Raw genomic sequence first — 23,123 nt, 5'->3', positions numbered from 1 at the left:
AAAATACTAATATCTGAAGGGGAATTGAAAGGGTGAATATATTTCTAACCTTTGAAGTATAGTCAACCTCCAATTGTCTACATGTGTAGGAGACTATCCCCTTCTAGGTGGGAGTTTCTCAGACTTGCCAGGAAACTGCCATTTGCCTGGATCCAGCTGAAAAGAATTCCACCCAACTTGGTGGTTTTTAAAACCACTCTCCCCTCCCATGCAAATGGGTGGAACTGCACATCATTCATGCTTCAAACACAATCCTCCTTGCCATTAGCAAGGATAAGAATCAGATGAATAGAGTTTAGGAGATTAAGTTCTGAATGGTATTGACATTCTAAAATTGGCTGTCATATCTGCAATTCAAATAGCATTACATTCCTTTGTTATGTTAAAATGAAATTAAAAGTATCTTAATAGCCAAATAAGTTAGCCTATGGTTATAATAATTTACTTAAAATTAATGAGGCACTGATTTCAGATAGTAGCCCAGTGCTCATTTTCATTTAGACAGTTTGTGTTTATTTTTATCTGTTTTATTACATGGGATTTGTTAAGCTTCACAGAACTGCTATAAAGAAGGGAGAGAGCAGAGTCCTGGGGGCATGAGGTCTAGAGAGAAAGCCTGTGTTCATGTATGACTTTATGTTGGAATGCAAGGAGCAAGAGCTTTCCAAAGATGTGAAATTTAAATAGAGACTGAAAACATGTGATGTTCAGGCTGGAAAAGGAGTTAGGAATTGAGAGGCTGGGGAAGTGTCCAGGAGAAGAGAGCAGTATATTTGAAGGTAGAGAGAGCATAGCTTGTTAGTAAAACTGGTCAAAAATAAGCCATCACTGCCACCACTATCGACAACCAAATCCTTTATTTCAGAGATGAAGCATGGCAAGAGGAGAGACCGCAGAGGGATTTAGGGATGCACTGAATGATTTTAAGCAAGGTCAACTTCATATTTTACAAATATCACTGATATTGAAACATGTAGAACAGATTGGTGGGGGAAAGAATTGACATAGGCAGGCTAGTGAGGAGACTTGCAATAATCCAAGTAAGAGATAATGGTGGTGTTGATGGGGAAGGAAAGAAATTGGTGGGCTCTTAACTATTTCAGAGATAATTAATAGTTCTTGGAGATCAATTAAGTAGATGGAATAGGAAAGGGAGAGTAATTGAGGTTGACTCTCCTGTTTTTAGCTTGGCAGCAGTCAGGATGGTGATTCTCCCAAGGAGGTTGGGGATTTTGTTTCAGTTTTCATACCATGATTGGATGAAGTAAGATAGGAAAAAAAGAGTTTGGAAAGAAGAGACCACTCATCAAGAAAACATGGAACCAGGAAGCCAAAGCTACTACTTACTACATTAGCTGTTTTTGGTTGTAGCTTCATGTAAGAAACCCCTTTTTAATTTGTTATATCATTTTATTTTTATAGCAGTACATAAATATTATTTTCCTTTCCCCCTTTTTAATAATACAGTATCCTGCAGTCAAATAGTGTTAGATCTAAAAGAAACCTTGGAAATTATAGTTTCTATCCCAGGTGAGGAAATTGAAGCTCTGAGAGAAAGACTGCATGATAGCTGTGGAGTGACAGAAGTAGTTAAATCCAGATCTTCTAATGGCTACTCTCTTGTTCTTTCTACAGTATCTAGCCAGCTCCATGTTGATTATTGTGTTCCATTAAAACAAATAAGTGAAATTGAAGACTTGATGAAAGAAGAATAGCATTATCACAGAGGAAAGAAAAAAAATACATAAATGTATTGTTAGCACATTTTTTTTTTTTGTAGTATGGAATTCTATTTTAGATAACCAAGGTTGCAGAAATTCAGTCCCTTCTCATTATTATCTTCCCTATCATTCCATTGACCTTCTATCCTGATGAACCTGAAAGGGTTAAAATTTAGGCAATCTGGACTTATGTTTTGTTTTATTTCTATCTAATAAATTGATGAGCCCATTCCACTTCTATTGACCCCATTTAAAAAAAAAAACAAAAACAAACTCAGATCTCAAAAAATAAGAATGTGGAACCAGATTCCTTTAAAATCCTTTCTTTGGTCTGTCTTTATCATTTTATGTTTTCCATTGCTGGTTGTCTTTACTTTCTCCTTAAACTGCTTCTCTTTCATCATGGCAAATAGGAACCTTTTAAAAAACCTAGGTACAGTAAGTCAGTGATGTATATGTCCAAGATAGTCCCTTTTATAGATTAAATATAATAGGGCCATATTTTGGTTTGTTCTGTTAGCAACATATCACCATCTTTACTTTTCTTCTTTGAAAATAGGCCTTGAAATCAGAAAGAGAAGCAGAAGAGGAGGGTCCTAGAATCTGGAGCAGATGGGGGTGGGTGTCGGGTGGGTATAATGCTGTGGTTTTCCCAATAGTGGGAGGATACCCTAGGAGATGTGCTTGATGATTCACTGGGTTTTGGAGAGAAGATAGTGGAACTTCTCTTTGTATTCCTTTTTAATTTCTTTCTTTACAAAATTCTGCTTTTGTGTATATCATAATACATGATATATCAATACAGTACATGCATATCATTTATTATGAATATATATACATATATATTGTGGGAGTGTGCTTCAGGATGTTAAGCTGACAGAAGGAAGTGGTTAAATAAGTTTGGAAACCATTGGTGAGGAATTTGCAAAAAAGACAAGTGAAGAGCATCAAGATAAAGATTATATTTTTAATTTTTCACTTTTGGGTATTGTCTTCCCTGGAAATAAAGAGAAGAAATTTAAATCAAAAACAACAAGGCACAGCATTTTGGAGGCAGAATTTATTTAACTGAGTCTTTACCTATTACAGAGTTATGGAAAAGTGTTCACCCACAAAAGTATTTAATTTTAAGATTAATTTTATTCTTGTTCATGATTTTTGGGGATTGTCAAGTAACTCATTCTGAAATAGACTCAGTATAATTTAATTTATTTAAACTTTTCAACTGAAGGAACAGTAGTAGATTACATTAGTGTTTTAAAAATATTTGGCTGGGGGCGCCTGGGTGGCTCAGCAGGTTAAGCGTCCAATTTTGGCTCAGGTCATTATCTCCCAGTTCGAGAGTTTGAACTCTGCGTCAGTCTCTGAGCTGTTAGCACAGACAGATCATGTCCCGCTTCAGATCCTGTGTCTCCTTGTCTGCACTCCCTCACTTGTGTTCTGTCTCTCTCTCTTTCTCAAAAAATGAAATGAAATGAAATGAAATGAAATGAAATGAAATGAAATGAAATGAAATGAAATGAAATGAAATAAAATATTTGGCTAAAAATTTTTAAGTCCTCTTTTTTCCAGTTTTTTTTTCCAATTCATTTTAATTAATTTTTTTCCTGATTATTTCTTACAGAATAAGACCACAACTTGCCAAAGAGAAGATTGAAGGATGCCATATTTGTACATCTGTCACACCAGGAGAACCTCAGGTCTTCCTAGGGAAAGATAAAGCTTTTACTTTTGATTATGTGTTTGACATTGACTCTCAGCAAGAGCAGATCTATACTAAATGTATAGAAAAACTAATTGAAGGTTGTTTTGAAGGATACAATGCTACAGTTTTTGCCTACGGACAGGTAAGTACCAAATTATTTTCATAGAAGCTATAACTTCGCAGAAGTGTCAGTTCAGTTGTGTTTTTAGTTTTGTTTCTTTAAGTTATATTATTACACTAAGTATGCATTTTTCTTTGTTCTGTTCTTTTATTCAGACTGGAGCTGGAAAAACATACACAATGGGAACAGGATTTGATGTTAACATCATCGAGGAAGAACAGGGTATTATTTCTCGTGCTGTTAAACACCTTTTCAAGAGTATTGAAGAAAAAAAACACACTGCAATTAAAAACGGGCTTCCTCCTCCAGATTTTAAAGTGAATGCCCAATTCTTAGAGGTAATCTAAGTGTGTCATTAGTTTCCTTTTACATCTTATCCTTAAGACCATAGCCCTTATGATTTTATACTCCCAGTTTGTAGTATAGTATTTGACACTTAGTGCTTGATAGATGACATCTGAGTAAACTAATAGGTAGTAGTAATAGGTAGTAGTAACAATAGATAATAAGTAATAAGTATTCATGTTAGTATTAAAAATTATAAACACTTGACCAGTGTTCATACAATAAAACAATTAATATTGTTTATTTCAGACTCTATCTTATAATTACTGTTATACTGTAGGTAGGCTCACAAAGCTCTGGGAACTCAGTGACTAAAAAGGAGGGAAGGTGTGTGGAATAGTGAATTCAGGCTGTAGCACTAGCTGGGCTGCAAAAGCTGGTATTCCTGCTAGGATGTCCACAGATTGGGGCAGGTTTCGATTAATTTAGGGCAGTCTACTGTGGTGGGAGGGACATGACAGTAAGAGGACATCTAGGATTTGAGCACTATTGCAGATAGGTGGATGGCAACATTATAATTCTAGGTGCTCGGTCCAAAGAGGGTTCTAGTCTAGTTCTAGTCTAGATTACCTGAGCTAATCATTTTGATCATTAATTAAATTGTTCAGCATTATATAGCACAAAATAGAAAATGTAATTCAAATTTAACATCAGTTATCTTACTGCTGGTTTTAATGGACATCCCAATTTAGTAAAAACTAAGAATAATGTAATTATTTACATTATATATTTCTGCGAAAAGAAAGGTAATAAATGGAAAACAAAAAGACATAGCGTTCTTGTGTCTTCCCTTTCACCCTCCAAAATGTTGTTAGGCATTGTGACTTTAAGCATATCATTAGAAAAATAGGTGTATGAATCCTCTTCTAAGGTTGTGTTTCAATCTTCTTAGCCACTATTAATACAGAAACACTAATATTGCTGACCTTGGAAAAATACTAAGTGTTAATTTTTAGATACAGTAAGAAATGTGGTAGGACAACAGGAAATATTTTTAACTGAAGTAGTAAAAATTCTTAAAAATTTCCCTAAGCTTAGGATTTTTCTGCATTTGGTATTTCTAAGTTTACTTGTATTTATAAATATTTGTTTATCTCTTGCAAATGATTAATAGATCATTTTAGCTAGTCTTCAACTCATTAGTCATGATTAAGTCATTTACTTTTCTTACTCTTATAAAGAAATCTGGCACTTATTTGTATTTGTAATAATAACACAATTTTTTGTGTGTATTATATTTATTTTATTTATTTATTTGTATTATTTTTATGTGTTATTTTGAAGAGGTGTTATTATGAAGACATTCTAAGATATGTTTGAAAGATATGCACTGTATGTTAATAACCATGAGGCAATTTCTGCTGAAATTAAGCTTATAATATTTTTTGTAGCTATATAATGAAGAGGTTCTTGACTTATTTGATACCACTCGTGATATTGATGCAAAAAATAAAAAATCAAATATAAGAATTCATGAAGATTCAACTGGAGGAATTTATACTGTGGGAGTCACAACACGTACTGTGAATACAGAATCAGAGGTGACATTTATGTTAAAGTTAAAATAGAGCATATTTAATTTTATTTGATATCAACTTTATTGCTAGTTTGCTTAAGATCAGGATATGAAATTTGTATCCTTATATGTAATATGGAGTTAAAGTCTTGTCTTCTTTTCCAATATTTATATCCAATTTATATCAGGATTTTATTATATAAAATGTCACGGTTATGGTAAAGTCAGTACATTTATCATAGCATCAAAAGAATCTAAGAGAAAGTTTTCTTTCACAGAGAAAGAGAGTTAGATCATTGAAGGTGGACAATGAGACCCCAATTTTTTTGTACCTTTTGCTGCTACATATGTAGGACTATATCATGGTTCCTAAAGGGAAACTATTAAGAAAAATTACAGAAAAAATATTTCAGGAGAGGATATAGAAGGGCCTAAATAATTCAAGTTGTTGCTCAGTTTGTTCCAAAGTGTTCTTCTGTAACAGTTTTGGAATAGAAGCTGCAAATGTCAGCAAATGACAAACAATGGAATCTCAGTGTTTTCTCCTATTAAAAAAATAATACACTATTATATTATAAAGTTCAGCTCAAAAAGTGCCTGTAACTGAAATAATATGAAAATCATATGGTAGGTTTGGGACAGTAGCTCCGATTTCTGATCATATGGTATCATGTTTAAAGATTGTTCAAATAAAATCTGTCTTTCCCTTTTCCAGATGATGCAGTGTTTGAAACTGGGTGCTCTATCCCGGACCACTGCTAGTACCCAGATGAATGTTCAGAGCTCACGATCACATGCCATATTTACCATTCACTTGTGTCAAACCAGAATGTGTCCCCAGATAGATGCTGTGAGTTTTTAGTTCTAATTTCTTAAGCTTGCAGGCTTCGTTTTCCTAAACATCCACATAAATCCCAGGAGAGTACACTTGAACCAAATTTAGTTTGGCTAATTGTTCCTTTTCCTTTTTTTAATTTTTTTAAATTAAAAAAAATTTTTTTTTAATGTTTATTTTTTTCTGAGACAGAGAGACAGAGCATGAGTGGGGGAGGGGCAGAGAGAGAGGGAGACACAGAATCCGAAGCAGTCTCCAGGCTCCGGGTGGTCAGCACAAAGCCCGATGTGGGGCTCGAACTCACAAACCGCGAGATCATGACCTGAGCTGAAGTCGGACGCTCAACCTACTGAGCCACCCAGGCGCCCCTAATAGTTCCTTTTCCTAATAAGATGTCTTTGATCCTATTCAAACTGAAGCTGGCCAACTGTGTAAGATTTTGAAATAAAAAATTGGTATGTGTCTGCAGAAACCGTAAAGCAAGCTGTGGCTTTATGGTGATGGATGTAGTCATCTGAGACCCTTTCCTTTTGAGGACTGTGTATTACAGGTTTCTCTTCATCAACATAAAGCCTCAGTTCGTATCAGCTGGTTTCTGATTGTCAAGCTCCTTTCTACCTTTGTCTAGGCTTCTAATTGCCAGTAGATTTTTTTTTGCACTTACATTTATTTGGCTCTTTGCCTATTTTTGAATATTATATGTATTAGAGATATATTTATATTTAACTTATTTAATATAGAATATGTTTAATGAGGGCAAGGTGGGGTTGGAGGATATTTACTGTCACATTAATAAAATATTTTTTATTATATTCCTCAATTGCAGGAAAATGTGACTGACAATAAGGTGATTTCTGAATCATCACAGATGAATGAATTTGAAACCTTGACTGCAAAGTTCCATTTTGTTGATCTGGCAGGATCAGAAAGACTGAAGCGTACTGGAGCTACAGGCGAGAGGGCAAAAGAAGGCATTTCCATCAACTGTGGACTTGTAAGACTGAGACTACAGCTTTGTGTTGAGAATATATCAGGGCTTTTCTATTGTCCTTTCCCCTTTTGTAATACATAATACCCAAGTGGAAATCCTTCATGCACTGAGCTGAGAAATGAAAGTGACAGTAAACTTATAAACTTAGGAGTAATGTACTGAATTCTGATCTCCTCACATTATAAGCTTTTTTTCTTCAAAACATTGCTAATTTTCAGGGCGCCTGGGTGGCTCAGTCAGTTAAGTGTCTGACTTCGACTTGGGTCATGATCTCACAGTTTGAGAGTTCAAGCCCCATGTTGGTCTCTGTGCTGACAGCTCAGAGCCTGGAGCCTGCTTCAGATTCTCTCTCTCTCTCTCTCTCTCTCTCTCTGTCTCTGCTCCTCCCTGATTCAGGCTCTCTCTCTCTCTCTCAAAAATAAACATTAAAAAAAGATTAAAAAAAAATTTAAAAAAAACATTGCTAATTTTCATGTGTGTAAATTTAGTGGGGTTAAGTTTTATGCCATATATGCAGAAAAGAATACATATAGTGAAAAATGATTTTGAAAATTCTTCCCACCTTTAGGGGCCCCTGGGTGGCTCAGTCGGTTAAGCGTTAAGCATCCGACTTTGGCTCAGGTCATGATCTCACAGTTGATGGGTTCTAGCCCCATGTCGGTCTCTGCTGACAGCTCAGAGCCTGGAGCCTGCTTCTGAATCTGTGTCTCCCTCTCTCTCTGCCCCTCCCCCACTTGTGCTCTGTCTCTCTGTCTCTCAAAAATAAATAAATTAAAAAAAAATTAATTCTTCCCAACTTTAAAAATTTATTGTCAAAATTAATATTTTAATATTCAGTATTAAAGTTTTTGCTAACATTTATGACAGTCACTTTATTTTGGGAATTACAATCAATTTTTTTAAAGTAATGATTGTTTTGAAAATGAGAACTTCCCTAGATTATATAGGAATTAGTTTTAATACCATGCCACCTAGTGGTGTTTTTGGTTGCAAAGCACCTTGTGTGTGCTAGCATAATGCTTGTGTTATATGGAAGAAAAAGTTTTGATGGCAGGTTTTTGTATAATAAATCTTTTCCTGTTGACTTCATTATAAAATGGACATTTGTTCCTGTATAAATGTAATAGCATCCCTAAATTTCTGTGATGTAGACAGCATCGGGTTCTGTGTTTTCTGCATTGTTTCTTTCCCTCCCTTCCTAGAGCTGGGGACTCCAATCAAATGGTCCTATTTTGCTAGTGATTGCAGCCCCTTGGTGTGGAAATTAACAACCAAGGCTGAGTAAAGAGAGCCAGACCTCCAAACTCCCAACACCCAGCTTGATGCTTCCATCATATGGTTGAATGTTGTGTGAAAGGGAGTCACCTGGATCCTGGACTTTGCGTATTGATCTGAATTTCTTAGGAAATAAATACATAGTGGAATTGCCATTTGTGGGGTCAGGAAAAAACAAAAGTCGTTGATCTCTTTTCCTGTTTAGGCCACTGAAGCATGTTCAGATATATCTGGTAGAGTTCCAGTGTGGCCAGTGGTTAAAACTGAAGCTTCTCTGGAAAAGGGCCTCTAAGACTCAATGTAATTAATACTGATGTTGGTCTCTGCAGGATCCACTGGCCCTGACAAAGACATGGTTATGGCTCTTTGCCTTACTGAAGGCGGGTGTGACCAAAGTGGAGGATAGTGCTTATGCTGTAGGTGCTAGTTTAGTTTTAGTGCAGTAAGAAAAACAGTAGGAGCGGCAGGAGGTGTGACTAGACAGTTCAGTAATTTGACCTACTTTTAAAATATTGGGTGCTTAGCACATAGATTCATTGTATTTCTTAAGACAGCTATACTTGTGTTAGGAACACCTTGTTCAGAGAAATCATACTGATATTTTTGTTATGGTTAAAGAAGATTTTGTTTTACCATAAGGAAGCTATATTACAATAAGAACATTTCATGAATCTGTTGAACTAACTAAACACTTTATTTCTTCATTGAGTTGAGAACAACTTGAAACATGAATTGACAATTTTCTGGGGATACAACCTGATACTCTTATAATTCTAGGGATGGTTATTCATCACCAATTTTATAGCATTTCTATTTTTAAAGAAAATCTCTGAGTAGAAGTTTAAGTATTTGTGAGTTATAGGTATATTATAGTCTAAATTTTGAGTGGTGTCAGTTTTTAGTAGTTAATATAGAAAACTTGGAATTATACTTCATTTTTCAAAATTCAAATGTGAAACAAAACCAAACATAGATGTTCTCAGTTCTGTCTCTGCATTATTCTCTATAAGCTTTTTTATTTAAAGGTGTTATATTTACTAAAATGTTATCACTTTTTTCTCTCTCTCTGTTTTAGTTGGCACTTGGCAATGTAATAAGTGCACTGGGAGATAAGAGCAAGAGGGCCACCCATGTGCCCTATAGAGATTCTAAACTGACAAGACTGCTGCAGGATTCCCTCGGGGGGAATAGGTATGCAAAAGTGATTATCCTCCATATTCCTGAATTTCAACTACTCATTAATTTTAAAGTAAATTTGTAAGATGATTTGTGACGATCGTTTTTATTATAAAGCAAATTAATAGAATGAGGAACTAATAATTTGTAAGTACCTAAAATGCGTGAGTCCTTTTGTATGTGGTTATTTCACAGAATCCTTAATAACATCCCCTGAGGTAGTGTTACTGTTCCTATCTTACAGAAAAGGAAATTGAAATCCAGAGAGGTTGAGTAATTTATTCCAAGTCACTTGGCTTGTAAGCCTAATAAAATTTTGTTGAAAAGTAAATGCTGTCTTCTAAGTAATTACAAAGTAATTAAATACTGATACTTTTTACAAAGTTTTCTAAAATTTGGTATTTCTTTACATGTGGAAAGCCTGTTTTAATGTTAATTGAATGAAGTACAGGATGTTTGCTGTTTATTAATTTTGCCAGTATCACTGATATTCCTTTTTCCATACTTTGCATCATTCTGATATGTTTCATCATCATTCTTCTGGTAATTCATTCCTTTTCATAAACATTAACATGTTTGCTTTACAAGTGGAAGCATTTTTGGCATTTCAGATTAATCATAGTGTAAATCAACAAGTTACAGACAACCACAGTGAAGCTTCAATGTTTTCAATGGTCTGACACATTTATTGGAAAGATCATTAGATGCTGTAAAATGACCTGGTAATTAGACTTGCAAACTTCATTTTTGAACAACTGTTATTCAGAGAGTTTTGATAATGTTAAATCTATGTAGATTTAGGAGTAAAGTTTTGTTTTATAGAATTCAACAGTATTATTTTTATATGTCTTCCTTTTATGTAGTGTTTGCATTGTCTTAACCTCATTTGTCTCCATGCATATTCTGTGTATGGGTGCAATATTGCTTCCTTTGTTGTATTTTTCTTTTCCTCTATATTCTTAGGCTGACCTTTAGTATCACTCTGGGTCTTAAGACACCAGTTTTTGTTTTTTCAGCCAAATAGAAGTTTTTCAAGTTTGCTAAATTGTAGCTCTTTCCTATATTTATTTCTTAGCTGTAAAACAAAGCGGAGATGATAAATGTCCTCCCCTTATAATTTTCAGTACTTTCAAGTACTTCAGTACCTCTGAAACTTTGCTTGCCCTGTAAGCAGTCTGAGATATTTGCACTGTGGGCCTTGAATTCCTCTGGAATTTCAGATTGGCTGCAGCTAAATACAGATTGGCTACTGTCTCAGATATCCCCCACCCATTTCCATACTGAGTGCTAACTCCAGTAGAAAAGACCCCTTCTAAGTCTATCCTTAGTGAGCCTCAATTCCTGCTTAAATTTTTGAGGTTGAACTTCTAGTAAAAGCATTATATTTTGTATAAGGCTTAGTGAACAGAATAACTTTGTTTTGTAAAGTTTGTACAAATTACTCTTTTTAAAGAATGTTTATTATTTATTTCTTTTGAGAGGGAAATAGAAGCCGGGGGAGGGGGGGGGAGTGGAGAGAGAGAATCCCAAGCAGGCTCTGTACTCTCGGCACAGAGCCTGATGTGGGGCCAATCCCATGAACAGTGAGATCATGACCTGAGCTGAAATCAAGAGTCAGAATGTCAATCAACTAAGCCACTCAGGTGTCCCTGTACAAATTACTTTTAAAGAAAAATTAGATCAAAGGTATTTTGGGAATAAGTTGCATCTATTTATGTGTATAATTTAGTGACTTATTTTTTTAACCAAAGCTGGCTTTCATAAATTTATAATGTTTAATATAACATTACCACAAATTTATAGGAAAAATTTTGAAAAATACAGAAAAATATAAAGAGCAAATGAAAATAAATTATATTTCTATTACCTATAAGTAACTACTGTTAATACTGTGATGTATTTCCTCCCTAATGTATATGATATGACATGATAAAATAATATATAAGATATATAACATAATAATCTATTCAAGTGATATGGTTTCCTTTAAAACAGAGTTGTGGTTTTATATAAACTTTAAAAATAAATAAGTTTAATGTTTTCTTTGAATTTTTCATAGATACAACCATTCTTGAAATTTGTATCTTTGGGATTTTATTTAATATGTGATCTTTTCCTTATATAATAGATCTTAGACCCTCTCATTACTGGTTTTCACCGTTCTTCTTGAGCACTTGATCCCAGTGCTTCTTAAAATATTTGTGAAGGGGACATTCTTCTATCCCACTCCTCAATTTGTGGTGGGTTAGTACTGTTCATGATTGTACTCAGCTTGCCCATTTATGACTTACCATGTATGTTCAAACACACTTGAACTCCATTCAATATACCATCATTGATTACAGCAAGTTCAAATGTTGTAAAAGTCTAAAATGTTTACTCTCAATTTCTTTATGTATTGTGAACATGTAACAAATAATTTTCATACTGGCACTGAACTGGGACTGCACTTCGAGTAGTCATGCTCTCTAATCAGTGTCTGTAACCATCACTCTTGCTTGATTACCTTATTTTCTTCACCAAAAGAAAGAGCTAGAGATGCACAAATTGTTTTAACTTTCTGACCTCCAACAAGTAAACATTATGTGTATGTGACACACATCACAATTACTAATGACTTACTAGGTTCCAGTGTTACACAATGTATACTGAGCAACAAACCTTGACCCTTATCCTTTAGCAGTTTAGGGTCTAAGGATTGGGGTCTATCAAATTTAAGTAAAATAATAATAAAATCAACAAAAAAGAGATACACAAAGGATATGAAGAAAAGAGAGTAGGCTGAGGATTGAATTCTTGGACTAGATGATACCCGAGTTGAATCTTGAATAATAGTAAGAGTAAATAAGGATGAACAAGCATTGACAAAGGGAAAGAGATAGGTGGAATGGAGCCCGTTATAAAAGGTTTACTATGAGTGCTATGTTGGGATTTATAGGGGAAGGTGGGAGTGGAAGCAGACCAAGAGGCTACAGGTTAGAATTGATAGGCATGCATTTCCTACCCAGGTGGGTGAAGTAATTCCTTAACTGCAGTTCCTATACATTTTCCAGTGAAGTGTTTATTATAATCGCCATGTCTGTTTCATTGACAAACATAATAGCTGGGCATACCAAGCATTTCACTATAGTATTATTTGGTTGGCAAAGTAATTCATCATGACCATAAAGTACACTTTTCCATTTTTTTTTTCTGTGTAATCTAGCTGCAAACTCAAGGAACTTTGACCACTCAGTTACAAATGAGGTTTTATATTGTAAAACATGTGGATATACTAAATACTCTTCTTGTTCAGATGATAGTATTTTATGTAAATTTCTTTACTAATATAAAAATCAGTATACCAGTGATTAAATAAAAAGAATAAAAATGGGGGCACCTGGGTGGCTCAGTTGGTTAAGCATCTGAGTCTTGATTTTGGCTCAGGTCTTGATCTCATGGTTTGTGAGATTGAGCCCCACATAGGGCACTGTGCTGACAGTGCAGAGTCTGCTTGGGCTTCTCTCTCTCTCCCTCTCTCTCTCTCTGCTGCTTCTCCACTTGTGCTCTCTCTCCTTCTCTTTCTCAAAATAAATAAATATTGAAAAAACCACTGCAAGTAAAAAAAAAGAATAAAAATATAAAATCCTGAAGTATGAAGTAAGTAATGAAATAAATGATTTTTGAATGTTACTTGTCGTATTACGGGTAGGTTGACTTTTAGAACGATTTGCATTGCTTCAGAAATATTTTGTAAAGAGGTGTGAAATATATGCACTTATACTTTCTCAAAGTATTTTGGGTAAAAGAATGATAATAAAACCTCATTTCCCCCAATTTTACCTAAGTAAAAAATCTTTTTCCTTAAGATAGTCTTAAGGCATGAGGGCTTTTAAATTTGTTTTTATTTTTAAGGTAGTAGTATCAATCTTTTGGTATCCTAAAGAGAAAATACTATTCAAATGGCAGGATATTAAAAAAAATGCTTATTTCAGCATTTTACTTTTATCTGTAAACCGAATTATTCTTTTTAACTTTCAGCCAAACAATCATGATAGCATGTGTTAGCCCTTCAGACAGAGATTTTATGGAAACCTTAAATACCCTGAAATACGCCAATCGGGCTAGAAATATCAAGAACAAGGTGATGGTCAATCAGGACAGAGCTAGTCAGCAAATCAATGCACTTCGTAGTGAGATCACACGCCTTCAGATGGAACTCATGGAGTACAAAACAGTGAGTGAATGGGTTTGACTTTGCATTTTGTGGTAGATCTTGCAAATGCAGTGGTGTCTTTTTGTGATGGCTTGTACATATATGTCTCTGGAGTCTCTTGTCTATCAAAATAGTGACTTCCTTACTTTTGGAGATCAAATTCTTTAGTTTTCCTTGTGGGTGACCTTTATGATTGTTCAGTGTATCAACCTGACCAACCTCTTGTTTCAAAAGCCTTCTTATTTCATCACTTTCTTTAGTGACAAATGTACCACAGAGGGATGTAATAGAGGGAAAAAGGCCTCTTTTGCCTTGAGGCTGCTAAAACAAAAGGGCTCTTCGTTGTAAAAGTGCTTAAACAAAACTCTTGTATGTTTAAGACCCCTCAACAAACCAGGAAGTGTTTTCCTTTTCTAGGGTAAAAGAATAATTGACGAGGAAGGTGTGGAAAGCATCAATGACATGTTTCATGAAAATGCTATGCTACAGACTGAAAATAATAACCTGCGTGTAAGAATTAAAGCCATGCAAGAGACAGTTGATGCATTGAGGACCAGAATCACACAGCTTGTTAGTGATCAGGCCAACCAGGTTCTTGCCAGAGCAGGTATGTGTGGAAAATGGGATGAATGAGGGATTAACTCTTGGAGAGCAGGGAATATTCTTTGTGGTCATTAATTACTTGGAATATTTAAAGTAGAAATATCAAACTGTGTATAAACAGTCTGAGATTTTAAGTTAAATACTTAATTTGTAAATAATACAAATACAGATTGTTTCTTGAAGAAACAAAATGTACCCTTTGCTTTAATAATATTATTTTATTGTCTGCTTATGTCATTAAGAGTAGGAAATCTGCTGTATGAATTGTATATTAAAGCATTATTGTTTTGTTTCCATAACTTTTCTTTTCTCCTATTCTGTTTTGTTGAAGTTTTTAATTTAAAGGAAATTCTAAAGTTCATATTTTATCTTGCAGGTGAAGGGAATGAGGAGATTAGTAATATGATTCACAGTTACATCAAAGAAATTGAAGATCTCAGGTGCAGTTCATGTTCTTAATATGTAATGCACATGTTTTGGGCTTTGCAGTGTAGCAGTATTGCTGTGTGTTAAGCATATTGTTTAGTAACTGTTCACAGTGATATCACAGCCCTTTGATGAGGTTAACTTTAGGAGAATAGGTACTTATCTTTCCCATAATGTTATATTCCAAACTGCTTTTCTCCTTCCTCTTCCCATATTCTCTTTCTATATTATCCTCTTCTCGTTGAGAGCTTACCCAACCTGACACACAGGATGGGCATAACTCATATCTGTGAGGTTACCTTTGGTGCTTTCACTCCCTGTGCCTCTTTCCCTGCCATTTGGGAATGGTCAGCATAAATAAGTCATTTCTAATTTTTTAAATCTGTTATTATTCTTGTTCTTTTCTACTTCTCCAGCTGTTCTTTGTGTGTGACTTATTGAATCCTGACCAATTTTCCTGCCTCTCTAGTACACACAGAGGCTCCTCCAACACTCAGTTTCTACAACATAGTACAAATGCTCACTGTATGTGAGGCACCATGCCATGGACTGAGCAACTATGACATTAACAAGGAGTTTACAGTCTAGGTGGGGTGACTTACATAAATAGTAAGTGGAATGACAGAAATTAGTGAAAAGAACACCCATGCCTGGTGTGGGAATGTGGAGAAGACCACTGAATTCAGACTTGGGTACTACAGGTCAGAAAGCAGGTCAGGGACACAACTCATTTCTATAATATTTTCAGGTTCCATGGTCCGCTGTGATGGCTGAGCTACTTTTTCTTGAAGTAAAGCTCCATGGAGAGCATCTAAGGAGCTCAGATCTCATTTCTGCTACCCACTTGCAGAAAATAACCAAGTGACCAGACCAAGTGGATATCATCTTTCACAGACACCCTAACACTGTCCCATCTTGTATTCGTGTGTTCTTTCTCTTTCCTTTGAGCTGTTTTAGAGATTCTCAGAAACAAGTGCTGTTTCCATTGTTTCTGCCGCCACAAGGCACACTGAATCCCTTAAGTGTTTTAAAGAAGTGAAAACAGAGGTGCCTGTGTGACTCAGTTGACTGAACATCTGACTCTTGATTTTGGCTTGGGTCATGATTCCGGGGTTGTGGGGTCGAGCCCTGTGTCAGGCTCCGAACTGAGCATGGAGCCTGCTTAAGATTCTCGCTCTCGCTCTCGCTCTTGCTCTCCCTCCCTCCCTCTCTCCCTCCCTCCCTCCCTCCCTCTCCCTCTCTCCCCCTCTCCCCCTTTCCCCTTGCGTTCTCTCTTTCTCTCTCTAAAAAAAAACGTGAAAACAACTAAGATATCTGACGTGGTTGTAAAGTTACTCAAATAACTGTTACTTTTATTTGGTAAATATGTATCTCTAAAGTTTACCTTTTTGGTGGAGACTTTTGGGGCATTGGGTCCTAGGTCTAGTCAGTAGGTAATCTGGACTTATAGTTTCTATCCTGTGTTGGCAGTGCTCTTTCTTGCCTATTTCCCAAAACTTTTTTTCTGATCTCACTCTGTAGACCCCGTCTTTACCATTCCTTGAGACATAACTGATATCTCTTTGAATTCTTGAAGATTCTCTTTCTCTTTCTAGGTTGCTTCTCTTTATCTGTTTTATTTCTTTGGCACTGGTCAACTGTTAAGGCTAATTCTAAGCTCTGGTTCTTGTGCTCTGTTTCTTCTTCTCCTCCTTCTTCTTTTTTTAAAGTTTTTAAAATTTATTTATTTTGAGAGAGACAGAGACAGAACAAGTTGAGGAGGGGCAGAGAGAGAGAGAAAGAGAGAGAAAATCCTAACAGGCTCCATGGTGCCAGCACAGGGCCCGACGAGGGGCTCAAACCCACAAAACTATGAGATCATGACCTTAGCTGAAATCAAAAGGCAGGTACTTAATCAACTGAGCCACCCAGGTTTCTTCTCTTCTAAGGACATATCTAACCTAGATTTCACTTTAAGACAAATGGCTTGACTAGTGTCATTATTTCCTATAAAACAGAATCATTTCTACTCCATCCAGTGGCTAAATACAACATCTAATATCTTCCTTTTTTAAACCATTCTTTAAGCCATTTAGAAAACAGAGATGACTCTTAGGCTCTGAGTTCAGTGATCAAATCTTTCTTGGTGTAAGTTAATAGTTTGTTGTGCTTATCCAGAATTCTTTGATGGCTCTTTAATTAGGTGTATCCCACTCCTGAGGGTAGTCTTCTAGAATTACAAGACTGCAATTTACAATTTAAAAATAATGGATGTATGGAATAAGCATAAATGAGCTTTGAATTTAAATGAGATTACCTGGGTTGATATTTAAGCTTCTATTTATTAATAAGTGTGTGACCTTAGGCAAGTTACCTAACATCTCTGAGCTTTAGTTTGTTCATCTCTAAGAATAAAGTAATACTTGCTAGTCTCCAGGAGTTATCATAGGGCTCAAATGAAAGAACAGGATTTCACAGTCTAACATGGTCCAAGTTCTCATACCGTGTTTTTTCTACTAATTCCAACTCTAATCCATATTTCTTTCAAAACTTTTTCTTCAGAAGGCATTTATTCACAACTCCTTTAACATAATGCACATTTATGTTGATGCTTTGCCACTTGGGAATGTTTATATTTTATATTTTAAATTTTATTCTAGTTGTAAAACAATACTAATTTCCTTCTAATAAATTTACATGTCCCATTAGTTGTAGTGAAATAATAATGGGTACTAATTAATTAATTCTTGGTTTTGGGGGGTTTAAAATTTTTGCAGAAAGTTTTGAGAAGATAAGAAAGTATAAAAAAAAGTCATCCATATTGGTACCATCTGGTAGATCTGATGTTAACATTTTGATATATCTCTTCAGTGTTTTTTTCAATTCATTCTTTAGCAAGATTGACATCAGGGTAGATATATTCCTTTGCTATCTTTTCTTTGAAATGTGACAAGATATTATGAACATTTTTAAATGCTGTTAAATAATTTTTTAACATGATTTTTGCATGATTCCATGAGGTACTATTTTGTCATTGTAATCGATTTATTTAACTAATCTCCTATTTGATAATTATATCATTTCCAACTTTTTGATAACAATAGTTATTATTCATTAAATACATTATCATTCTGGTAGGGAAATGTATTACTTTCATTCCCATTTTACTAAGGGAAGAGTAGAGGCTTTAAAGACTAGTAGTCCATGATCAAGTGAGTTACAGAGCTGAGATGCAAACCCTCTGTCTGCTCCTTCCTAAAGGGGTCCGTATACTTCCCCTTATGACTGACTGCTTGGTTTCCTATTAAATGAAATGCAGGCAGCAGGGTGGGTTGGTGAGTGGGAAGACAAAGAGAAGGAAAGAGAGAGTTGCTATAAAAAAAAGCCCCAAGGAAACTTCTGCTAATGTGTCATGGGCTTTGTGGAGTTGGTCCCTAAGGGGTTCAGCTTTTATCAGTACAAGCATTGAAGAAGCATTGAGTATACGCCCACTACTGCAAACCTTAGATCATTACAAAAAAGAACTTGTCCGATTATTATAAGAATGAACCGATACAAGGTAGGACATTATTGATAGCTAACTTATTATATTTTCATTTATTCTTAACATTCATTATTATGTACCTGGGCTATATTAAAAATACAGAAAAGTGTAAATTTTGACTTTGAGTTTTTATAGTTAAACTGGCTTCTTATAGTTAGGTTATGCTCTTAAATAAAAACATGACACCATCATATTCAGAATTTTCCTTAAAATAACTTTGAGATCATTTAACCTGGAAGTTTGTACACAGAAACTTAACCATTTTAAAATATTGTATTGTTATTCTGCTCACATATGACACCAGACACTGATTTCAAATATATATTCACTGACGTATGTACACTGTATTTATAGCTGAATTCAGCAGTCATGAATAATTTTGGTAGACAGTGAAAAAGCACAGAGCTGACTATGTCTTATAGAGCTTACAATTGCAAATTAATCTAGCATATTTCTCTGAAATACTTGAATATAGGGTAAAAGTGCTTTGCAATATAGTTTTGACACAGATACAGTAATAGTACTTTCTCCTTACAGCCCTGTGTCAATCACCCTTGTGCCAAATTGACCTTGGAAATCTATTATATTGAAGTAGATAATTATATTCTGGATCGTTTAAATGAAATAGAAATAAAGGACTGGTCTAGTGGACTCTGAGTCCCTTTTTGTTTCAAGAGTCCAGCTCTTTTAGAATCTCATCATTCTGTGTTTTTTTGCATATTACTGACAGAACATACATTATTCTCCTGTCATTGTTAGAACTGCTTGAACAAACAAAAGAATGTTTTCAATTATCAAACTCAGGTTTCCTTGGAGATACCATCTTTTCCCACACCATGTTTAGGAGCCAGATGTCTTTCAGCCAGTTAGGGGGAAGTTCGACTAACTATTCCTTACAAAGATTTGGAAATGCTATTATAGCATGATGAATGAGGAACTGAAAGAAGGGGGACCATGCCGCTTGTAGATTTTAAGTTTAAATGATGGGTTGACAAAGCAAGGTCTCTAGTGCCTACTGGCCAGAATGCAACTAATCTCATTACCATTGGCACTTTTGAGCACTAAGAATGTTATTTCCAATTTATAATTACTTATTCAGGGAATTAAAAAAATCCTAAACATTAATGTTTGTGAGCACATTTATTTTAAAAAATGCTAGCTTGTAGCAATGTTGAAATACATTTTGGAAAACTTTTTGGCATACAAAACAGCATATTTAAAATGTTCCCCAATCAATTCCTAGAGTAGTCAGATTCGTAGAGACAGAACGTGTAATGGTGGTTGTGAGGGGCAGGGAGAAGAGGGAGATGAGGAGTTAATGCTTAATGGGTAGTTGAAGAAGATGAAAGAGTTTGAAAGAGTTCGGGAGATGGATGGTGGCCATGGTGGCACAACAGTGTGAGTTACTGTGCTGCAGAACCATACACTTAGAAACACAGGTGGTAAAGTTTATGCTATGAATTTCATTACTACAATAAGAAATGTTTCTTGTTTAAATATTTTTATTCACTAGGGCAAAATTATTAGAAAGTGAAGCAGTGAATGAGAACCTTCGAAAAAACTTGACGAGAGCCACAGCGAGATCACCGTATTTCAGTGGATCATCAGCTTTCTCTCCTACTGTGTTGTCCTCAGACAAAGAGACCATTGAAATTATAGATCTAGCTAAGAAAGATTTAGAGAAGCTGAAAAGGAAAGAAAAGAGGAAGAAGAAAAGGTAGTGTTATAAAATCACTGTTATATGAATCCCTGTTTTTCTTACTTTACAGAATATCTTAATTTGCAATTACAGTGAGTATACATAGTTTCACAGTATATTAATGAAAGAAATGTCATTTAAATTAGCTGACAATTGCAATGATATACTTTTAATTGTTTATCTCTACTTGTACATAAGAAAAATAAGTTTAATTATAATAATATGGTAGATTTTTAGACTATGACAAGGTAAAATTTCTATTAGAAATTATTTTATTGTTTTTGAAATAGCTGCTTTTGCATTCCACTCATCTTTTCTGCAAAGCTTGTTCTACCATTACAACTCACTGTTTTCATTTCTTTCTCATTTTCTAATGCAATTAAGTAGTCTCCTGGATATAATCTGATTCCTGTCTAGATTAGTTTAACTAAAGGCTAAACTAATCCATCAGACTGTCATTTAATGTCATTTGGTCTCTTCAGTATTTTCTGCAGGGCTTCTAATTTGATTATGTCAAAGTTATTTATGCTATTTTAGGCTTTTTGAATCTTTCAGCAAGGAGTCACTCAGCTTTTCACCACTGTTCTAGGCTTTCTTTTCCTTGCATCCTGATAATATCTTCCTCTGAAACCAACTGGGTGCAAAGAAGAGGAAAATAAAAATTTGACCACTTGTAATGTGTGGGTGGTTAAATAGTCACAAATTCTTTATGTGTCTACATACTGATTCTGTGGTGCAGTCACATTACCTACTAAACATATTTTGGATATGCCAGTCAAATTAATTTTAAGCATTTTTGGCTAGATATTCAAAAGTGGGCACAGCTATCAAATGGTTTGTTACAAGAGGCTTGCTTTGTAGAATTATTATTGACATTTAAACTGCTTTGCTCAGTCTACTTAGAAATTTTTTAGGCAACCAGGCATTTCTTCCTTGAACAGTCAGTTGACTAAAGTAATTGGAGGTTTAAATTTTTCAAATTAATTCTGCTGTGGTGTCCTTGAGTTAAAAAGGAATGATTTGAATAATGAAAACAAGGAGTTACACATTTATGGTTAGGAGGCATTGCAACTGAATTTGCATTCTTAAGATACTAATGTCTTAATAGGTGTTTTTCATGGATGACTGATTATGGCAGCATTAAGATACATAATGATTAGCTTTAATGCAAGGCTGTTAAAAACAAAACCGTGATCACAGAATTATATGATCCAACATACTGCTTGAGTGAAAATGGGGCTTTTGCTCATGACTTACTATTTTCTTGTATAATTCAGTTCTATAGTTGGTCAAAATATCAAATGGTTTGATTTGTTTTTAAAGGTCTTGGTGGTTTGTGTTCATAAATAGTAACTATAAGCAAGGTCTGTTTCTCAAGGTCATGAGCTGATTCTGCTCTTTCGTTTTGAGGTAAATTTAGAGATGTTACCATAATCACCCGTTTGGTATGAATAATGAAAAATAGGGATCCCAATAGAAACCTAGGTTGTTTTTGACATGTTTATAGTGATCATAGGTATCCTAAAATAATACTTCTGATAGAGGTTATCTTTGTGACAGTGCAGGGCAGTAAGCATTTTGATTATAGTACTGGAAGAAAAACATTTTATTATTAAGATTTGTCCCTGTTGCTTTTAAGATAAAAAAATTAAACAGCTGTTATTTCAAATTGAAAAATTGATAATTTCAGTGATTGTGCTAGATGTAGTAATTAGTATGATAAAAATAATAGCAGATATTATTGCTAAGAAGACCTCATCGAACAAATGTATTTAAACATAAGAACCCAAGTGAAAAAATAAGTAATTTTTTAACAAAAAGTGATATGAGATTAAAAAATTTTTAATGGGGAAAAAAATTAAACTGGATAAAGTAAATTTAGAGGTAGTGCCTTAATTACCTGTGGGGGGGAAAATGAGTGATAGCTTAGAATGAGAAAAACAAATTAGTAACTCATAATATGATACTTCAGAAAAGGCTTCATAAAGCATTTTCATATACATGCTATAATGTGTCTTTGTAGAACTAAAACCTACATAATGTAGTATGAACCTAGAAAGGAAAAATTTTCTTGAATACCATAAACTGTGTGAAAGCCTTTAGAACCAATTTATACATTTATATTTATATATATTTATATCCATATAGTAAATTTAATAGTTTTTCTTACCACACTCCATTCAAACCTTGTTGTGGATTTAAACATAAAAATGAATACTGTTTTACTTAGCTTGATTAAAGCATTTCGTTCATCATTGTTAACTTTGCTGTAGATCCCAATAACTTTTAGGTTGCATGTAATACAAATTCCTATTTTTAAAATGTAGGCAAGCTGTCATTTTAGCTAAAGGGTTTGCTACAGGTTGAAACAAACAAATAATAAACAAAGAATTCCAGAAGTATTTAGAATGACTGCAGCTTTACTGAAGTTAGTGTTTAGTCTTCTATAGGAATTCCTTGGAGACAATAGTTCCTGTTTAGGTGTATTGATTCTGATTGTGTTGTTTTACATCCTTCATATTTATTTTATTCATCAGAGAGAGCATTGTAAAATTTGGGTTCTGCCTCAACCCTACGTACAGAATAAGTTCATTTAAAAAATTCTTTGGAATTTGGGACTAATTTTTTCTCTAGAAAATGTTATGATGACTCACATAAAGTGATTTTTACCCATTTTGTAGTGTGGTAAGAGCAATTCAGAAGGGAAGAGGAAAAGGAAAAAAATGGAAAAGAAACTTTCTCTCCTTTCATGGATGTAGGCAACCTTTGGAGGAAAAGTGTGAATTTGTGCCTTAGCATCCTTTTTATTCCATCTGCTGACCCCCTGTGTCCTTATGCTACCTGCCTTGCTCCAGTCAGCTCTCATGTAATTCTGCCTCACTCCAAACGAACTATTTCCAATTCCAAACCCATCTACTTCCTTCTCTCCTCCCCTTAAATTTACATTTGGTAGCAAAGCCATCTGACTAAAGGCATCCGTGCCAGTGGAGTG

General features: G+C 34.7%; 1 protein-coding gene across 1 annotated transcript in view; it reads left to right on the top strand.

Annotated features, from left to right (window-relative positions):
- Positions 1 to 23,123, top strand: part of KIF21A (kinesin family member 21A) — an 81,046-nt gene that overhangs the window by 6,956 nt on the left and 50,967 nt on the right. The window contains exons 2-11 of the mRNA XM_047066342.1: positions 3,346 to 3,568; positions 3,703 to 3,885; positions 5,284 to 5,433; positions 6,124 to 6,258; positions 7,070 to 7,237; positions 9,585 to 9,700; positions 13,706 to 13,901; positions 14,298 to 14,487; positions 14,860 to 14,923; positions 19,946 to 20,149. Coding sequence (XP_046922298.1) covers positions 3,346 to 3,568; positions 3,703 to 3,885; positions 5,284 to 5,433; positions 6,124 to 6,258; positions 7,070 to 7,237; positions 9,585 to 9,700; positions 13,706 to 13,901; positions 14,298 to 14,487; positions 14,860 to 14,923; positions 19,946 to 20,149 — 1,629 coding nt within the window. The remainder of the gene's footprint in view (positions 1 to 3,345; positions 3,569 to 3,702; positions 3,886 to 5,283; positions 5,434 to 6,123; positions 6,259 to 7,069; positions 7,238 to 9,584; positions 9,701 to 13,705; positions 13,902 to 14,297; positions 14,488 to 14,859; positions 14,924 to 19,945; positions 20,150 to 23,123) is intronic.

The sequence above is a fragment of the Lynx rufus genome, unplaced genomic scaffold (assembly GCF_022079265.1).
Source record: "Lynx rufus isolate CCGP_SWC_20201006 ecotype Redwood Valley unplaced genomic scaffold, mLynRuf1.p SCAF_7, whole genome shotgun sequence".
Lineage (NCBI taxonomy): Eukaryota > Metazoa > Chordata > Mammalia > Carnivora > Felidae > Lynx > Lynx rufus.
Note: the sequence above shows the minus strand (reverse complement) of the source record. Positions and strands in the feature narration are given on the sequence as shown.